Raw genomic sequence first — 18,131 nt, 5'->3', positions numbered from 1 at the left:
AATCATAAAACAAATCCTATAAAATGCAGAGTGGTAAACTTAATTTTTACATCATGAAAGGGTTGCTTGAAAAACTGCAAAACACTATTTAATAAGCATGTACTTTACACATTACCTGCATCAGAGCACATGACAATATATTATGAAGTTGGAAACAGCAGAGTAAGGATTCAGCTTTTTCAGGTTATTATTATCTCTGAGTTCTGGTCTCCCAGTCATCTTTTGCATTTACAATGCCTCAATGACTAATAAACAAATGAAGAAACAAATGTATGTACGTGTTCGTTTCATATTAAGTGCAATAAACTTGGCAGCTATGTTGCCATGGAAACTCTTTCCCCCCCCTATGAAAGTGGTAATAGTCTTCACTTCTCATACTGCTACAAAGGCCACCTGATGAGAATTCTTGTATAGGTTTACACTAGAATGATAATTGGGTATAAAATTGTCATTTGAACCAAAGCGCTGGCCAAAATGAAAATATGAAAGTGACCGTAAATATAACTTGAAGGAATTGCCTCTTGTCCAATAGTTTAAAGGTACAGTGCAGAAACTCTTTTTTTTTTTTAAATAGTTCTTATTGCCTTGTTCATATTCAGTCAGTTCTGTGTGTTGCAAAGTGTAGTATATTAAACAAAAATATCAATAATATGGTCCAATGATATCTTTTCAGCATGTTTCACATTTCTAGAAACAACAATTAATTACACAACTTGAATAAAAGATTACTAACAATCGAAAGTAGTGATTTTAAAGGAGTGCAGCTCCTTTAAAGTGTGACAAGTTTTAAGTATTAATATTGGACACCAAGCTGACACAAAGATGTCAGACCCTGAAGCATTGAAGGTGTTTTGATGCTGATATTACTACCATACAAGGAGTAACAGAAATACATCACACTGGCTGGCACTAATAAAATGTAGCATATGGTGTGTATACTGTACATCAGTTAACAGAGATGAAATAGATGAAGGGATTGAAACATATTACAAAGATGAAAGAGAGTGGAGGAAATCTTTAGAAATGTGTGTATATCACAATCTATGTGCTAGTTGTGAAAATATGGTTCAAAAGATCTTGTCTTCGATACTCACAAACAAACTGGAATATATACCACTAGTTATCAACAAGGTATCACAGGTATATACAGGGATGTGCCCAGGATTTCCTGAGTGCCTGGGGGAGGGGTCTAAGGGGGAGGGGGTGCCCTTTGAGAAATTTGTTGATTTTTTAAGGTGCTCAGATGCCAAATGCTAGCACTTGTGTAGCTTTTTAAGCACATACACTAGTTTTGCTAACAATTTACATTTTTTTATTTTTTTTTAGTGAAATATATTGTTAGGAATGTTAGGATTTTAGATGAAAATAGTGCTGGGCGGGATTAATGATTTTTAAGACAGTGCTGGGCGGTAATTTTTAGTGCTGGGCGGGGCCGCCCAGTGTGGGCACATCCCTGTATATATGCAGTATATTTCAAAGACTTCAGTTAACCAGACGTGATAACAGGTATATGTCAAAGAAGCTTTCGGACTGGTTGACAATCAGATGTGTGTAAAGTTGCCAACTGAATGGTGGTCAACATTTTGTGGCCAAGATGTGCTAGTTATAGAGTGGTAAACTTAAATGTTACTGTAGCTCGAATATAAGCCACACTACTATGTGTGAATTAGGGAATGTGCATGTAGTTTGCCCAGAAGTGTCCGTCAGAGATTCCTCAAAGCAATTCTCAGTGATGTGTCTCTATCTAAATATGTATTTCTAAATGAGAACAACTACAGTGCAAAATTCACAAAATATCAGTGCAAGGGTTATCAGTTTGATTGATGTGAGGTAATAGAGTGATTGTAAATGAGAATTTTATCATTCCTTTTCCTTTTCAGTATTTCGTTAGCTGTGTTTGTAAACCTAAGCATGTGGATTGATGGGATCAGAAAGACGCCGTTCATCTTTATGCAATGTTCAATACATGCTAATTCGGAGGATTGAAAAATCATGATATTAATCCGAACCTGATCTTGTAACTTTTCCCAGCAGTTATTCAATGCATTTAGAGATGACTGGACATCACTTTCAGGGACGTCTTCATGGTCACCAGGCATGTCAAAGGTCAAAGGTCGATGAGTAGGCAATTGCTTTGGTGTGGAATGCTGCGAGAACATAAAAAAAGGCTACAAGCTAACCAATCATGAACTTGTACTATGAGATACTATCAGCATCGAATTATGCAGTTATTAAATAATAAATTCAATTCAAACATATATGCAATTTGTTATTGTGGTCAGCCAAATCATCCAAATCATATTTTTTCCCCTACTTTTAAGGTCTATTCCGTGACATTCTTATTCCTAGAAATGGTATTATTTATATATACACCTACATTAACTGCAACTTATCTGCTCCAAATGGAGAAATGTTGATTTACTTACATCTGCACATGTGAATTATTACTTTAGGCTTATGTTGATAAAGGTACATTCTGTAAGATACACAATCCAACCTTTAACATAAAGAGCTCCAACTATGTATGGGTTCTTGGTTGGGTTTGTTCTCTCTCAAATGCACATGCAAAGTCTTGAACACTTTGCTCTTCATTTCTATCTTGAACTGTATTCATACCAGCAAACTCAAACTCCAATGGCATTTTTAATCATACATGTCGTTCATAGATTTACGTATCTTCTCACACAATGAGATCTTCAATTAAGTCCTACAAGCAAACTCATTAATCTACACCCGTAAAACAATGTAAAGCAGATTGAGGTCGAGGTGTAGATATTCCCCCTCGTTAGAATGTGACAACGACGAGTATATTTATACTTTAAAACGATTCAAAATCTACGGGGTTTAGGGACCAAACGCCATTTTTTATTTAAAGCATCCAGGTTAAACTACCTTCGGAGGTTTGGCAGATCTGCTCTGTTCCAGATATACTAAAGAAACTTTATTCTTGTTATATCTAAATGTATCTAAACAAGTAACTTACTCTGGGTCTAATGTATTCCAAATTGGCATCTAACTTCCTCTTTCTGTCTGCCTCTTGACAGACCAAGTCTTCCCACTTTGCTCTCAGTGCCGCTAATTCAGAATCTTCTTCTTCTTCTCCATCTGGAGATGTAACAGTCGCCTCTGAATCTGACCGTCTCTTATTGGATCCGCTCTTTTGTACGGATCTGACAGTCTCTTGGTGAGCTGAGAGCTCTTCTTCCAGTTTCTATTTCACATGAAAAACAAACAGACACACAAATATATTCCAAGAAGGATACAAAAATACCTAGCAATTGGAACTCGGCTTTGAAGGATCAAAATTCATTAAAATTACATATGCATTTCCGGATACAAATTCTGCAAACTGAATATTTCGTAAGTCCTTCTGAGAGATCAAAATATGCCCAGCGAGCAACTCAAGAAGCTCTGGTACAATTATTCCTTTCTTGCTTCTTTTTTTAAATAAATGGAAGATAACTCTCTAAAGTGAGTCAGTCCGACCACCCTCAGCTCAGGAGATTAAAATATTGTCCCACATTTCAAAAACAATTCGAGGTCAAATGATTACAGGGAATTTCAAGTGAAGTGCAAAACAAAGCCTCCAAAGTATAATTATCAACGAGGTACTGCCTATAACTGACATTTAATGACATGCATCTTCTTCATTCCTATCAAATTAAAAGACATCAACTAATGGATGCTGGTTGTGCATGCATAAGGTGGATTCCTGAGAAAATTTGAATTTGATCAAAAATAACAGGATAACTACGTTTCAATTTCTCAATTTTGATGATGAAGAACAGAACCTTCAAATCGTACTCATTAGATGGTTTTTCGATAAAAAGTCCGCTTGATTATTGGAAAAGCAGGATGTCTGTTGCAAAATCAAATAATCCTTAAACCAGGCCTCCCCCTCCCGCCCCCAACATACCACCCCCCGCCCCAACATACACAATAGTTTAATAAAATTCCAATAGGAAATGAAATGCACGCTCACAGAATATGATGGAAAATTGCATGTACCCAATTGTAAAGTAAGAAGAAATGTCCTTACTGAAAGTATTTATTTACTACTAAGTTCGTCTAATATGCCAACTGTAAAATGAAACTGTCATATCACCAAGCACACCACATGTAACTTGAATAAATGTAACATCCTGTTTGAATTGCTATAAAAAAATCACGAGTACTTCCATGATTCTTGAGGCCCTACAGCTGGTTTACGGAATACTAGCTGAGTTGTCAGTGACTAACCAAGCAAATAAAGAATCCAATTGATATCCAAACACAGTTCACCATCTTGATGTTCCGATGGCATCTTTTGTCAATGAGTAAATATATTTGATTGCTTGAACAACAAAATCAAAATCGGTCCACCACACACAGACATAATCTGTAGGAGTATAATACTATAGACCAGGCAGCCGTATACTAGTCAATGTTCAAACTTTAGAATAAATGAAACTCTGCATGATACACGTACATACACGTAATGGTAAAGTTTGGTTCACACACCGAGGAGTACAATCGGTATACGGTGTGTATTAAAGACAATTAACATAATTATATGTGATGTGAGACGTTACTTGCAACCTCCGTTTGGGTCGATTGCTAGATGATCTAATTATCATTCATTCAGATTGTCATGATCCATTTTCTGCGAAATTAATTCTTAACAAAATAATACTTTATGTTATCCTTGGTTAGTCTTTCAGACAAACTTCAGAGATAGTTTCTAGTACTGAATGCATTCTCAGCTTTCAAACATTCCCCCACATATATAATTCCCAAACGACTTGAGTAACTAAATATCACTTTTGACAGTAATTCTCATGCTAGGGATTCCAATGCCTGCTATACTGTACTCAGTTCTAAAGAAGGAGTAGAGAACAAACAAATCTTGAAACATCATTAGATTTTCTTTCCTTGAAGGAGCAGCTGCTTTACATTTCCGATGCTGAATTTAGCATGAAAGCTGCGATATGTACTAATTACACTCATTTTCAGACTACAGTGCATAATTTAATCATCCCTCTCGATCCCTAAATGGACAACTGGAGTTCCTAGACCAACACTACCAAAATGAAAACATGCATGGAAAACCAAAATTATCAACATTGTGCTTCAAACTGTCTATATTTCCTTCCGATAAATCACAGCAATTGTTTCTGAAGGGTACAGGTCTTAGTTGCATCATTATTGGCGTTAATTGATTGTGAAGACATCCGTGGAGAGTTCCTCTCGGCATCGGAAGAAAAACTAAATCAATATCTATTCAGAGAGACAGTCCACACACATCAGTCTTAAGCTGTACGAAACACTCACATCTCTGCGTCGTACTAATGCATAAATTTACAAGCATTTCTTATCATCCACCTTTTATGTACGTACAAAAGGTGTAATGACTTGTTCAAGGGAAGAATTAAAGTCAGGATTACAATTTTGTTTTTGTTTTTGGGGGGTCTCTTTTTGGGGGGTGACAAGATACTTATAAACCAAGATAAATCAGAATAAAAAACACACTAAATATGGGCCAATGAAAGTACTTGAATTACTTCCTTATGAAATTATAACAGAAGTTATAGTATATAAATTTCTAACTAAGGTGGCTGTTATATTAAAACTAGTTCCATTGTTACATCACTATATCGTGGAAAGAGGGCCATTTGTCGAACTTGACAGATTATTGAAAGATATTTACTTCATTCTTTAAGTTCCTTGTATATCAAATCAAAGACCGAGTCACTCCAAGATTAATGTATGTCGTCCAAGAACAGAGTTGTTGACAATTGACAATTCATAATCATGGACGTTAAATATGAATCTAAGAGACTGACTTCGGTCAGCTTGCGGCTTAAATAAGCCAATGAGGCTTCTTTGTGTGTTCCTGCTTGCAGGAGGATCTAAAATACATACATACATAAATATAAATGATATTTTGGCCATATCCAATATTGCTATGAGTGATTAAATAATTCTTTAACCTATGGAACCATAGCTAAAGATGCTAGTTTCAAGAAAAATATTGGACAGGTGAATGGGATGTGAAAGGGGGTGGGAGAGGCACGCAGGGAGTGAAAGTCACGCAAGTTGTCATTTCCTTGGACTTAGTTGTGACTATGTAAATCTGTTTTGTTCTGAAAAAATATATTAAGCTCTTTAAACCTCCACCTTCCCATTAACTCTTCCAACGCTACAGGTTCAACCCCCCCCCACCTCCCCTACCCCATATATGACAGCCAATGACTCAGACTTGAGGTCTATATGATCAATGCATCTGGTTTGCATTTAGTTTTCAAACCTCCAGAAGAAGATTGGAACTATTGAGAATCAAAGTTAAATATAACCCAGATACCCCCATCACCAGAGGTGGTTACTTCTCACATAAACAAGGGTATTTTGCCTTCAATGATTCAGAACATTTTATTTCGTCCTACACAGGACTGATCTCTAGGACACTGTCAACGTGCCTAACTACACCGAGTTCATGCCTTGTGGTTTGTATTGTCATGTAACTAATACATCACCAATTTTGCTCTCACCATGAGGTAGATATAAACCTCAACAGACTTCTTGCCATGTTTTTGATTGAATGTCAATACGAGAGTCGAGAGGTCAAAGTCAGTATAACCAAATAGCTGTTAGCTAAAAAAAAAATTTGTCCTTTGGTGGGTAATTTAAATTACAAAAGAAAATCTAGGTAATTTGAATTTTGTCTTAGTTTAATTCTTCCTTGTAATGAATGTGACTAGGTCAAGCCAATTCTTACTGGATTCATTATCAGCTGGAATCAATAATTACTCCCTTATTTATCTTCTTTTCATTGAACTAGAAATCGACAAGAGGGAGACTGGAGAGTGATATGTTTAAAAGTACAATAAATTGAAACCCTATTTTGAGAAATATTTTCAGCAGGTTTAGTAAAATTGTTGACCAAATAACAAACGATCACTACATTTGGAGGACCCAAATATTAGTACGCTAAAAATAAAATTCAAAGTACTTTGCTAGAGGCTCTGATCATACAAGTTGCTCCAGCGCATGGATTAATTAAAGACAAATGAAAGCATGGATTAATTAAAGACAAATGAAAGTTTCAGCGCGGATTAACTACCTTAAGCATGACAGCAAAATGCTTTAGAAAATATGAGCATTTTCACCAATATCTGAGTCTCTAGCATATATATGACCTTTAAGGTATGTCCTTTCTACAAACAAACAGAGGATCTGGGTTTTTGAGGCAGCAGGTTTATACATTAAATTGCCAAAAGGAATTAACAAAAGCCAGAAGAAGAAAGAAACTTTATAATTCTTCTTCACATTTGGTAAGTGTTCATTAAGTGATAATGGGTATTACAAAGCTGTTTTTAAGACAATGCAACACAGGTCTTCAGCATTTAACAATTACTTCAAAGCCAAATGTAAAAGGAAAACGTTACAAATGTAGGAAAGGGAAAATATTACTATTCCTTTAATACCAAATGGAGAAAATAATGCTTTTACAAGCCATAAGCATGTTAATTGCAAATTTAGCCAACTTCAGGGCATTTTTATATGGCTTTCTGGTCATCCGAGACTACCAAATTTCTGTTCGGACAACCAAAATCGAGTTCAGATTCAGATTGCATAGTAAATTAATATCCCCAAATTGATAAAAGGATAAATTGGTATCACCCTCCATCACTTTGGAGATATCCAAATAAATCAGAAATAGTGGTAGGCCTATATGAACCACTGGAAGGAGAGTTCTACTGGCCCAACGCTGGTGTTATAAACACCAAACCTTTATCTCTCCTACAGTGTACATATCAGCCACTTTTGTTATTTTGCTACATTTGTTCAGAGAATCAAATTTGCTGTTTGGACAAAAAAAAATAAGAACTGATTGTCCTAGGGACAACCAGAAAAATCCTTAAATGTGACCTGAAATGATAGCAATGTGAGTCATAAAGTAATGTGCATTTCTAAACACAAATGATATATGTCATACTGTGACTATTGCGGCTCCAGACATAAAGACGCATCCTCTTTCGTCTATCCTATCTTTGAGATTAAGATAATCCCATAATCCCATCTATCACATTTCCTTTCCAAAGGTATTGTTGGTTCTTTGGTGAAGATAAAATGAACAACTAAAAATTCAGTGATACCTTAATCTGGTGCCAGGCTTTGTTGACAGACTGGTAGCCGTATTGTTTACTTAAGTTACTGTAATTATTGATATACCATACACGGCTCAAAGCAAAGACTGTATTAATTGTCATGGATAGGATAGTGTGGACGTGTACCAATACGTACATGTTTACAATGGAATGTATTATGGAACAAATGAAAAGATCATTTTCACAAACTTATATGTGCTATTATAAATTTCTTAAATCTCTTTCACTCCATTTGAAAAGTGGCCAAAGGGTAGTGCCAGTACTACCCCCCCCCACCTTATTAAGCAAATTCCCCTCTCATGATGTTTTTGTTGGCAATTCCCTCCCCCCCCCCCCGGGCATTTAAAAAAAAACATTTAATGGACATAAAACTGACTGAGCAACATTTGGTTCGATTTGCATTCCCATCAATAAATTTCTTTGAACTCTCTAAACTGTACAAGTGTCTTATCTGTTTTCAGCATTTATTGTTTAAAAAGGAGTGCAATCAACAAATTAATATTTGATATTGTTTCCTTTTCATATAGACCATCACTATCACTCAAATTTATTCAAGAGTTTCATAAGCACCTAGAATTCTGAAGGCTGAATAAATACATCTAAGGATTTATACCCATCTCGCCGGCTCGCACGCACATGGTGAGTAGGAGAAGATGTAATTAACACAGAGATAGTTTCAGAGATGTGTGCGTGCGGGCTAGGAGCAAATCCATATCATCATAATGAATGAGTTACCTAACAATGTCTGTTGTGTATGCTCAGTACATAAACGTACTGTCAACCGTGTATGAAATATACACACACAAGCTGACTACACTATAAAGGTGTGTCTATAAACTGTCGAATCATGGCATGGATGCACTTTTCTTTACACCTAGGTTTACGGACAAATTCATAAATTTGATAGGAAAACTATGGTTTTAAATAAAACAGCCTGCTATGGAATTTAACAATTTTTTTTTTTTTCCATCTTTCAAAATGATGAGCAAAATATTTGAACATTTATCTTCCGCTGATATAACTATGTAATGAGTACTAAATTTAGTCTTCATAATTTACCCAATGATAGTGTAATATGATCCCTGACTTTGTCAAGAGTGCAAGACTACTACAATTGATACCCTTCAATTACAATATTAATAGCTATCACAATTTATATAACGAGCCTACTGCATAAATGGTGAACCCTATTTTGGACATCAATTCAGAAAAACATATGTTTATATAATAAAGATCTGAACAAGTATGGAAAATGTAATAAACTAATTTGACCGAAATCCTTACGGCACCAACGAAGAAGTGAAATGGCTTACATGGCGTCCTTGACGGGCAGTTTTCTTCTTCTTCTTTGGTGTGAGGGGTGTGAAGGCATAAAGGGCAGCAGCCTTGGTGCCATTCATAGCGGAATAAAAAAAATTTACAAGAAACCCTCTTCGGAGCAAAAATGTTTATCCAATCTTTCTGTGAAAATGATGTGTCTTGTTGACAACAAACATCTCTCTCAGCAAATAAACTTATAAAGATTCCAGACATTATCCTGCGGTCAGTGAAAGGAATGATTCCCCATTATACTGTAACGGTCAACATAGTCCGTCATTCCATTAAATGCAGACACATTATAGCTGCAGATAATTTATGCTAGAGTAAATTCATCAGCAAGTTCCACGCCAGCTCACACAAAGTAAAATAAACGACTTTGTTCAAGATCAAAAACTCCAATTTTTTAATTCATAAACACAAAAGCCACTGCAGTTGACATATATCTTTGACAGCAGTTATTGTAGCTGTTTATGCAGCACTTTGCACTACGACTTCATGGAGTGTGTGTGAGACACAACACACAATACAGAACTGACTTGGAACAAGATTGCCGGCTGCAGAGCGACTATGATTCGTGGCAACAACTTCCCTATTACACCTCCAGAAACGACACAACGCAAGATATTGACAAAAGTTCTACAACCTCAAACAAATGCACAATAAAAGAATATAATATAATATAATAAGAATATAAAAGGAATCCCTGCACTTCGTTTGAACTGAGAAATATCACTCAGAAAAAAAGCTGAAATCACAATGGGCAGAACTAGCTTGTGGTAGCTATGACAAACTCTGTTAAAATGAGACACATGTTATTCATTATTGGCTTTTCAAACAGAGTCTGTGGAGAATTTTGATTGAGCAGAAGCCCTCAATGAACCACTGGCGGCAAAGCAAATTGCTGATATGAAAGAGTTCTATTGTCTTGTGTGGTTAACAGAATGCTGGCAATCTAATTTAACCACTTGAGTCAATACTTTACTGTATATGTTTAATTTTTGGTTTAATAAACTGCTTCAAATCTGTGGGTATATCATCTTGATATTTATTAGTGCAAACTACAAAGGGCAATTATTCATTATACTGATCAAGAGATATATTATCCTTCAGACAGATTAAAATCAGAAGGTATATAGAATTTAATCAGCATGCAGCTTCCCCTTGTTCATCTATTGTTTATCAATCATAAATAAAGTCAAATAGGTCTAGAAATAAACACATGAGCTAGCCCCCCCAAAAAAAATCACGAAAAAAAAAAATGGAAAATAAAATTCAATTTTAAGCAGACAGGAAAGTTCTCAGGTAGAGACATTTTGGTTTGAACTTTTGTCCCCTCTTTTTGGCCAGTTAATGTTTATAAATAATTCTGCATCAAAAGGCCAAATAAAATGCAGTATTTCAAGACAAAATGTAGACATTTTGAGACATTTCAAAATTTCCAGAAAATCGTGGAACTTTTGAGAATATAAATTCAAAACATTTTGAGAAAACGTTTGAATATTATAGTCAATACTTCAAGATACCTCTGCCATCATTTGGAAATAAACATTCAAAATGTTATTATAAATAGAAAAATCAAGAAAAAGTAAACAAATAATATAGATTTTGAAACTTTTCAAAAAGAATGGAATGGAAAGAACAGAAAAATGTCCAATTGAGCACTGTAACTACAAAACTAGCACCCTTCTGGGGTCCTAGTTTTGTAGTTACAGTTACTGGTTGGGGTTGGGAAAGATCCCAACCCCAACCAGTTTTCTGAATTCTCCACTCCCCATTATCCCACCCCCTCCCCTCCTTTCCCATTTCAAGTAATACTAACATATCAGTAAACCTTACCATCACTGACCACCTACTCTGATCAACTGCAGGGAAGAAGCAAGGGTTAAGCCAATCAAAATAGGTTACATATTAACCATAACTTGAGTTGATAGGCACAATATATTGAGAGGGTTTTTCCCGTAAGAGTGTGGACTATTTTCTCTTAAAGATAAGATGTGACATTGCCACGTATAACATTGCTTTAAATGCCTCTTGAAAGTGAGACTCTCTGAAGAAGACACAGCCTAGTTTGACAGCAGATGAACAATTTGAACCTTTTCAACGTCATACGTATGGGTTGTAATGGCAGTAAAACTGTCTGACATAATTATTGTACATAGAAGGTTTGATAGAATCATTCAGAAAATTCTAAAAAATACTCTTCTTTGTTTTGAAGATTAATATTTTGTCTCTGGATACAAGAAAACTCAAGTCTTGAGTCTTGGGATACTGGGAGAACCATGTTCCCCCTCCCCCCCAAAAAAAATAATTTCATGTTGTTGTGGTTGTGGTTCTGATATGTATACATACTGCTATCATAACTGAAATTTGCTGCTATCATCAATTTAGCTGATCAGTGCAATCATTGTTCAAGATAATACTATCATTTTATAACACAAATCAGAATATTGCATACATCATCATCTCCACTAGGATTGCTGTCATCAGTGGTAAAGAATCCTATATCATCAATGTTCTTTTCTATCATCATCACTATTATACTACTATCATATTTTCTCTGTGTATACTGTTATCCTAACCCAATATACTACTATCAACACTGACATATGCACTATCATCAATATAGATGTTCTCAACACAGGTGTTCTCAGTACTATTAATTATAAAGATACAACTATCACTTCATAACACACATCAGACATTGTGCACATCATCATCTCCATTAATACTGCTGTCATCAATACTGGAGAAATGCTGTATCATCACTGTTCTTTTCTATCATCATCACTATTTATACAACTACTACTTTCTGCGACAGTAAATTTTGACGCACTTATTCATTTACATATATGACACAGAGGCCATGGTTTCCTTCTGTATTTAGAAAGCCTCTCAACAGAACTACTGGTTGTCAAGTATATCATGGAACCTCAAATTAATTAATGCTATTTATGTCATGAACAATAACAGTCCTGGAATGTATACGATTATCACTGGTATAAACCATAATCAATATTTCTACATAAAAGTATCATTATTGGCCCAAACTAGCATCATCACTAGATATCATCATCAAACTTAACTTTTTACTAAATCATTACAGGAATAATATGATTATGAATGCAATGTTATTCTAATATCACATATGTATATGCTTATTATCACTGTTTTTATGCTTTTGTTAGCAAAATGCACCATGCAGTAAAACCCCACTTTTCTCAACCCACTTTGATTCTCAAGATTTAATTACAGTGACTCTAATATGTGTGTTCATTCTGTGATTCATCATCAAAATAGCAGTACAGACAATGCACAAGCTTTTAATTGAAGTACTTAACATATAAAAATTGTGTGATATAGCAATTTCCAAAATGACACTTTCTCAAGACCAGAATACGATATGTTAGAAATAATTATTTCACTACTGTATCATACCTTCTTACATTTTTACTAAGTAAACTAAGTCATAATTTTGCAACAGACCTGTAATCCATAGTCATTCATTCAAAACTTGTTCTAAAATTTCTTGCGCTTTCACAGACTTTAATTAGAATGAACTGTCTGATTAAGTGATAAGTAATAAAAACTCTTTCTAGCAAGCAAAAGAAGAATTTTTGAAAAATGGACTGTCAATCCTCACTTTTGCTTAAACTTATATCTTTGTTGCCTAGAATGTACTGTACTATTGTACTGATTCTGATCTTTACTGTTCTGTCATAGACTGTTTTGTTCTGTATCGTGTTATATTTTTTTGTACTGTATTGTACTTTACTGAGCTGTACTGCTCTGTGCTGTGTTTTTCTGTACTGTGCTGTATTGTTCCGTTCTGTGCTGTGCTGTATTGTTCTGTACTATATTGTTATGTACTGCACTGTACTGTACTGATCTGGTCTGTATTATACTGCTCTGTTCTGAAGGCCTACTTTACTGTATTGTATTGTACTGATTCTGTTCTTTACTGTTCTGGACTGTGCTGTATTGTTCTGTACTGTGCTGTATTGTTATGTAATGTGCTGTATTGTTCTGTACTTTTCTGTATTGCATCGTTCTGTACTGTAGTGTACTGTATTGTTCTGTACTGTACTGTTGTGTTCTGTACTGCATAATTCTGTACTGTTCTGTGCAACAGTGTTCTGTACTGTAGTGTACTATTCTGCACTGTACTATTTGCAATACCATTCATTGAACAGAGAAGGCAAACATCTTGGTCTCTACACGAAAATGTCTAGAATAAGACCGTTCTTTTTGTTTAATCTACTTGTATGCTTTGACAGCAAACAGAACTGGCGGTGTGACTGTTTCCTCCAAAATATCAGAAATCTCTTTCTGTAGGTTCTGCAGGCACTAGGGATGCACCGGATATCTGGTCCGGCCGGACTATTTGGCCGGATAGTGAGCAATTATCCGGTTCCGTTTCCGGCCGGATTTTGAAAAAAATCCGGCCGGATCTTTTTCAAAATCTGGCCGGATCTTTTTCAAAATCTGGCCTGAATTATTCCTTAAAAGGTGTTGGTATTAACTTAAATCAATATAAACTATTTCCAAAAATTAATAAAAACATTCAAAGTAAGGAAAAATTAGGTTTAACATGTTTAATTTATATTTAATCTCATAAATGGGGTCTTAATTTCACCTTCTTTTCAATATGCGTATACCTCACCTAAGATTTGCTCCTTGTTTCATACTTCTACTTCTTATTAAAGATTTTTTTTGTGTCATGAAAAAATCTGGTCCGGCCGGATTTTATGCGGCCGAATTTCATGTACTATCCGGCAAAATCCGGTTCCGGCCGGATCCAAAACTTTGGATCCGGTGCATCCCTACATACTGTCACAAACACAGTAGTTTCCATATTACAACACCAATGTACTGCTTTCTACTAATCATTACAATTACTGATTTGTGAATGTGAATTATCCATTCATTATGTGGGTTTGGGGAGTGGGATTTGATGAAGAGTGGATCCAGCTCTGGTTGGATTTTCATGGTATTATTTCATTATTCTCATCATCCATGTTGACTACCCAGCAGCTGTGTAATATATACTGCTATAATTGAAAATGTATCCTACCATCTGATATCATTCCTTCATGATCACCAAAGCACACTTTGGCCACAGTTCATATAAATGACAATTGATGTTCCCAATGTCAGAACATGAAGTCTAAAATATAAGCTTCCATAAAACTGCATAAGAGAATATCTGACCCATATGGCTATGCAATGCATCAAAAAGTTCTGGCAAATTGTAAGAGCCATACCTCAAACTTTGAAACCTGTACCAAGAGAAACCGTCATCACGAAATAATTCACAAAGAATGGATTAGACCCATAGTGTACTTTGTATACATTTTACAAAATCAAAGGATCATGTGGAAAATTGAAATCAAGTTGAAAATAAATACAACCGTTTCGCACTGTAATTGATCAAACAAAAAAGACAAAACGAATGTGCTGAAACACAAGATCTAAAAAGTATAACTTCTTACCTGTTGGAGTTCAGCCTGTTTCTGCAACATTTCTGATCCAATTCCTGGAGGTAGGTCTTTGGATAGACTCTCTGAATCTTTCCTATGTTCATCCAACCAATCCTGCAACTTCTCCATGTCACTCTGATAAGCCTCGGCTAGCTTCTCTGTATCTTTTCGAGATTTCAGACTTTCTGTCTCCTGTTCTAAGGCTTGTTTTAGGGCTTCCATGTTTGCTTGCAGGTCGCTGCACTGAGCTTCCAAATGTACTCCCAGAACAGGTGGCGTGACTGTTTCCTCCAAAATATCAGAAATCTCTTTCTGTAAGTTCTGCAGGCACTGCATCTTCCGAAACAATTCTAACTGTTGGTTCTGGGGAATGAAAAAACGCAACAGGTGTTGAACTATCAACAAATGTCTTTCACGGGTTATAGATCTAAAACTAACAAATACAACATTAGGCAAACAATTAAAAATAATGTTGAAGGTTAACTCCAAAATATGGGCATCTTTCACAAGCACAAGTGGGGACTTAGACTTGTACCAAAAGGATAATTTTTTTTTACAGCGACCATTCTGAGTAAACCTGAATGAGACTTCAATTAATAATTGGCACAGTTAATCAATCTTCTAAATCACTTCTGAGCTATTAAAAATTAATATAATAAAAACGAGCCCCGATATCAATGCAGAATAATATGCAATGCTTCATTTCAATCACTGAAAAGTTGTACGTAGTAGTTTAGTTAAAAAACAAATAGGGGAACATGTGTTGACAGGGGATTATGGCCGAGGGGGGAGGGGGGGAGATGGTTGTAACCAGAATGGTATTTATCATCTAGTAATAATTAGTGGAAGTAATATGTCAACATTTGTCTCGAGTAATATTTATATAAGATATCACCATCCTTACCTGATTTTCTACCATCTTCCCGTGTAGTTCAGGGTTGTGTTCATCTTCGTCTGATTCAGTCAGTGGTGTCACCTGCCTCCGGAATTCAGGAAGCCATGCCTGCAGGTCGTTCAGTCTTTCCCGACAGTCCTCTAGCCTTTCCATTTGCTTATCCTGTTCTTTTAGGAGATCCTGATCGGTACAGAAGATGATAATGACCATTTAGATTTATTTTGCTGACAATTTTGTCAAAGCTAAACTGCTATGGATTGTAGACTTAAGTCAAGTGTTCTTCAGTTATCATTCCAATGTCAGTAACAAAGGAAAATTTTTTGTGAGGTTAATCACAAAAATATCCTGTCCACCTTTCCACCTCAACCCCCCATGGAGAAATATATGAAATGACTTTCTAAATTGAAAAGATTTCAAACTTGAGTTAAAATGTTGAATTGGAAGCCACCCGACGTGTAAGTTGTAATCCATAAGCCCTTGCAGGTTTCTCCCACATTTGTGGTCGCTTAAGCGTCGTAAAAATAACTGCTGATTATTATGATATTATTATTATATATATATATAATATAATATAATACATATATCTCATATAGCTCAACTACGTGTTATACATTTACTTCAGATCGTATCAGAAGCAACTGATCTATACTACCTCCACTATGAAGATTTGCATGGCAATTATATATACTCTAAGAACAATTAAGGATTAACCAGGATTAAAACACAAACACCAAAAAACAAACACCAAAACAAGTAGAGTGATACACTAGAGAACTTAACTACCTGTAAATTTTGTAGTTTATCGTTAGCATCCTTTTTCATTTTGTTCTGTTTGGCTTTCAGATCTTTCAATGTCTTTCTGGATGCTTCTTTGAGTGATTCATCTCCTGGAAGATGAAGAGTGCTGACTCGCTCCTCAGCAATTTTGATGTTTCTGTCCAAGGCATCAAGTTCCTTCATAAGATCCTGTAAAGAGGACAGAAAGTAAAATAACTCTCTCACTCTGAATAAAACATGCAATACATTAATATCTTGTGGTTTGCCACATTCAGTTACTACAGCAGTATATGTATGAAATGTAAAGAGCAAGAATGTGGGACCTCAGCTGTCACAATCTTATATTGTCTGGTACCTGAGATGCTAAAAACACCAATCTAAGAGCTTCAATGTGTTGAGTGACTTCTTCCTCTCCACTACACAAATAAAAATGACTCATTTTGATGTCACGAAACAACTTTATTTCGTATTCGTCCTGTCAAAAGTTTTAGATTTTGTATTTCTATTTTTAAAATATTTGCCGAATAACCAGTTTTAATTCCTAAGGTCCTCCGTGCTTACAGTGACAGAGTATCAGACCATCTTCACCGGACATGTATCTGATGCCTGATAATTTAGGTTAGAGGTTTGATTAAGAAAAAGAACAACTTCTACCTTGACTATACAGTAGCCCACCTAAACAACAACATCACAAGGTCATCCTGATAAAGTATATTCTTCAGTATCTAATTTTTACCAGTCATAAAGGCAATTAATATGTATTTATCATGACAAAAACTCATCAAAAAGTTACAAACATACTTTGAGATCATCGATACGGTCTTCGATTCTGAGCGTGCAGTCAGCTGCCACAGGGAAGTCATCTAGTTGCTCCTGTGCAGCATCTGATCTTATTTTCAGACTGGACAAGTTCTTCTGGATGTCCTCTTGTTGTGCTATGGCATCCCGTAGGTCTTGTTGTTTCCTCTCCATCTGTTGTAAAGGAATACGTCAAAATAAAGAAAAAAACTATTTTTCACAGGAAAAACTTAACCTCTTTATTGTAATAGATGACGGGGAAATTTTCTTAAGAAAGTGGCAAATTAATGGAATGCAGAAAGTCTTCCTCTAAAATCTGCCAATGAAAACCTTCAAATAAAAACTGGAAAGACCTACACTGGTACTTCAAAAATCAAGGCTTTCTTTCTCATTGCATGCCATATAATACACAATGAAAGACTTTACATTTGTAAACAACTTACCTTTAATCAAAGTCAAATCTGTTGTTTACAACATAACACCGTTAGAGACACTTGAAGCTGTTCTCTGAAACATTCAACTCACCGATATACAAATTTTCATTCAAGACAGATCATCAATTATTGTAGTAGCTGGCAGAAGGATTTTTACATTCTTAGCATTGCTACATATCATCCATAAACATCTGCAGTTTCTCTTTGATATTATACTGCCCCCACACCGCCCCCACTACCTTGTAAGATGATAGTATTATAGAATACATTCTTGATTGATATT

The 18,131-nt window shown here is 35.5% G+C and overlaps 1 protein-coding gene across 9 annotated transcripts in view; it reads right to left on the bottom strand.

The window, feature by feature from the left end:
- The window catches only part of LOC139971612 (uncharacterized), a 254,208-nt gene that overhangs the window by 70,490 nt on the left and 165,587 nt on the right, over positions 1-18,131 (bottom strand). For all 9 annotated transcript variants that reach the window (XM_071978246.1, XM_071978247.1, XM_071978238.1 and 6 more), the window contains 6 exons: positions 17,418-17,588; positions 16,623-16,805; positions 15,849-16,019; positions 14,957-15,307; positions 2,984-3,211; positions 2,010-2,147 (listed from right to left, as the gene is read on the bottom strand). In XM_071978246.1, coding sequence (XP_071834347.1) covers positions 2,010-2,147; positions 2,984-3,211; positions 14,957-15,307; positions 15,849-16,019; positions 16,623-16,805; positions 17,418-17,588 — 1,242 coding nt within the window. The remainder of the gene's footprint in view (positions 1-2,009; positions 2,148-2,983; positions 3,212-14,956; positions 15,308-15,848; positions 16,020-16,622; positions 16,806-17,417; positions 17,589-18,131) is intronic.

Source organism: Apostichopus japonicus, chromosome 8 (genome assembly GCF_037975245.1).
Source record: "Apostichopus japonicus isolate 1M-3 chromosome 8, ASM3797524v1, whole genome shotgun sequence".
Taxonomy (NCBI): Eukaryota; Metazoa; Echinodermata; class Holothuroidea; order Aspidochirotida; family Stichopodidae; genus Apostichopus; species Apostichopus japonicus.
Note: the sequence above shows the minus strand (reverse complement) of the source record. Positions and strands in the feature narration are given on the sequence as shown.